This window comes from Musa acuminata, chromosome BXJ1-2, assembly GCF_036884655.1.
Source record: "Musa acuminata AAA Group cultivar baxijiao chromosome BXJ1-2, Cavendish_Baxijiao_AAA, whole genome shotgun sequence".
NCBI classification, from domain to species: domain Eukaryota; kingdom Viridiplantae; phylum Streptophyta; class Magnoliopsida; order Zingiberales; family Musaceae; genus Musa; species Musa acuminata.
The window spans coordinates 2,512,615-2,514,571 of record NC_088328.1 but is presented as its reverse complement, the minus strand read 5'-3'; the positions used below and the strand labels follow the sequence as shown (position 1 = coordinate 2,514,571).

The 1,957-nt window shown below is 48.2% G+C and overlaps 1 protein-coding gene across 1 annotated transcript; it reads right to left on the bottom strand.

Annotated features, from left to right (window-relative positions):
• Positions 1 to 435: 435 nt before the first annotated feature.
• LOC135612199 (transcription factor JAMYB-like) lies at positions 436 to 1,661 on the bottom strand. The gene is made up of 3 exons (XM_065108151.1): positions 1,373 to 1,661; positions 1,152 to 1,281; positions 436 to 1,074 (listed from the first exon to the last, which is right to left on the bottom strand). Exons 1-3 carry the CDS (start codon positions 1,644 to 1,646, stop codon positions 504 to 506), a joined length of 975 nt encoding a protein of 324 aa, XP_064964223.1. The 5' UTR covers positions 1,647 to 1,661; the 3' UTR covers positions 436 to 503.
• Between the last annotated feature and the right edge of the window lie 296 nt (positions 1,662 to 1,957).

Genomic DNA, 1,957 nt, shown 5'->3' with positions numbered 1-1,957 from the left:
TAGTTTCGATTATATATGTCCAGTTGTCAATCATAAGCACGCGCAGAATTAAATGATTTTAATGTAGATAATTATCAACTTGGCCCCAGTGATAATAAGTAGTAAGAACATCCATGTTATTACTATTCTATTAAAGAGAAAATAATATATATTTATATATGTTATTACTCTTAAAACTTTTCATAAATGGCTTGTATTTATATTTTGCAGCCTTTACAAGAAAAAATGTTTTTGATTCTAAAACACGACCTCAATAATATTCTTTATGATTCATGAGCTTTAGTTTTCACAAGTATTGTCAGTAAGATCTTAACAGGTAGATTTCAGAATTCAATTATATGTTAATCCAAAGAATGAAAATTACAGCTCTAATGTACTTATAAAGGAGCAAAAAAAGAGATGGAAATTAAAATCAAGAGGGAAAAGTGTGCTCTGTTTCCTCACAACTCCAAATCTGTGCTTTAAAGACTTTTCTTCTTTACAATCCTCCCTTCCTGCTCTTGTTACAACTGTTGCTGCAGCCAAATGTCTTCCACACTCCACAAGCTCTCTCCCCACGTGATCTGGTCCAACTCCGGGAACCCCAGGACGGTGTCACCGCCCGGGCTCGGCAGCGACTCCCACCAGCTTCCGGTGGATTCACCTGTCTGGATCACGTCACCGATGTTATCGTCACCTCCAGTCGTGCTGCCGAAGTAGCCGTCGGAGACCGGAGGCGGAGAGAACTGCACACCGCGCGAATCCGAGGAGGAGGACGAGGACGCCGGCCCGGCCGTGCTCGATTTCTGCGGGCTCCGTTTCACCCGGGCGAGCTCCGGGACCTGGTTTGGCTGCGGAGCGCAGGTCATCGGAAACGTGTCGTCCTCGTGCGGGGTGGACAGCACCTGGTTGCCGGAAGAAGCCCGGATTCTCTCGACGAGGCGAGGCATCCACAGGTAGCGCATGACGTCCTTGAACTGCTTGCTGTTGACGTCGCATTTGAGTTGCTTGGCGTGCTTCTGCACTCGAGTTCTCCAGTAGTTCTTGATCTCGTTGTCGGTCCTCCCGGGCAAGTACTGCGCGATCTTGGACCACCTGCAACAGCACCCACGGGCTAAATCGCGAGAGCACCTCAGGAGAAGAGAAGAAGGTTTTGGGGGGAGATTAGCTACCGGTTTCCCCATCGCGAGTGGAGTTCCAGGATGAGGAGTTGCTCTTCCGGGGTGATGTTGCCTCGCCGGACGTCAGGTCGAAGATAGTTGAGCCACCGGAGTCGACAGCTCTTTCCCGTTCGTCTGAGTCCTGTTTGATGACACGCAATGAAATCGAGAAGACATTAGCACAGTTGAGCTCAAAATACAGCAGTAGAAAGCCGACTCGGAGTGATCGATACCTGCGGAACGAGCCAGAGAATTCCATTGCCCCTCGCCATGAGCGGCAATATAGTTGATCAGAATAAGGTCCTCGTCCACAGTCCAAGGCCCTCTCCTCAGGTCCAGCTCCTCCTCGCTTTGTGGTGTGGATTCATGGAACTCCATTGACTCCTGCAATCTCCTGTAGCTGTCCTCTAAAGGATCCAACCGTAGGGAAAGCGAGATGAGCGATTGTAGCCGGAGGAATCGAGAGTGAGAAAACTTGAGAGGTGGATTGGGATGGATTCGACTCATTTGGTGGCAGGGGTGGGCTTATATAGAGAAAGAGAGAGAGAGAGAGAGAGCGCGGGGAAAGAAACACACGTGATGTGAGTGAGCCGCAATTAGATTAGCTTAATCTCTTTAAAGCCCGAAGTGATGGCTTTTGATACAAATCAAACAGCGTTGTGCACTTTGAACTTTGACCCCTCTCTCTCTCTCTCTCTCTCTCTTCCATGTGGCTTTTGTCTTGTACTCGTTCAGCTCCCGAGAGGGTGATCCGTGAACGTGTGTTAGAACAGTAGATCTGGGTTTGGTCTTACATTGTTACTGTGACAGTTCAGAGA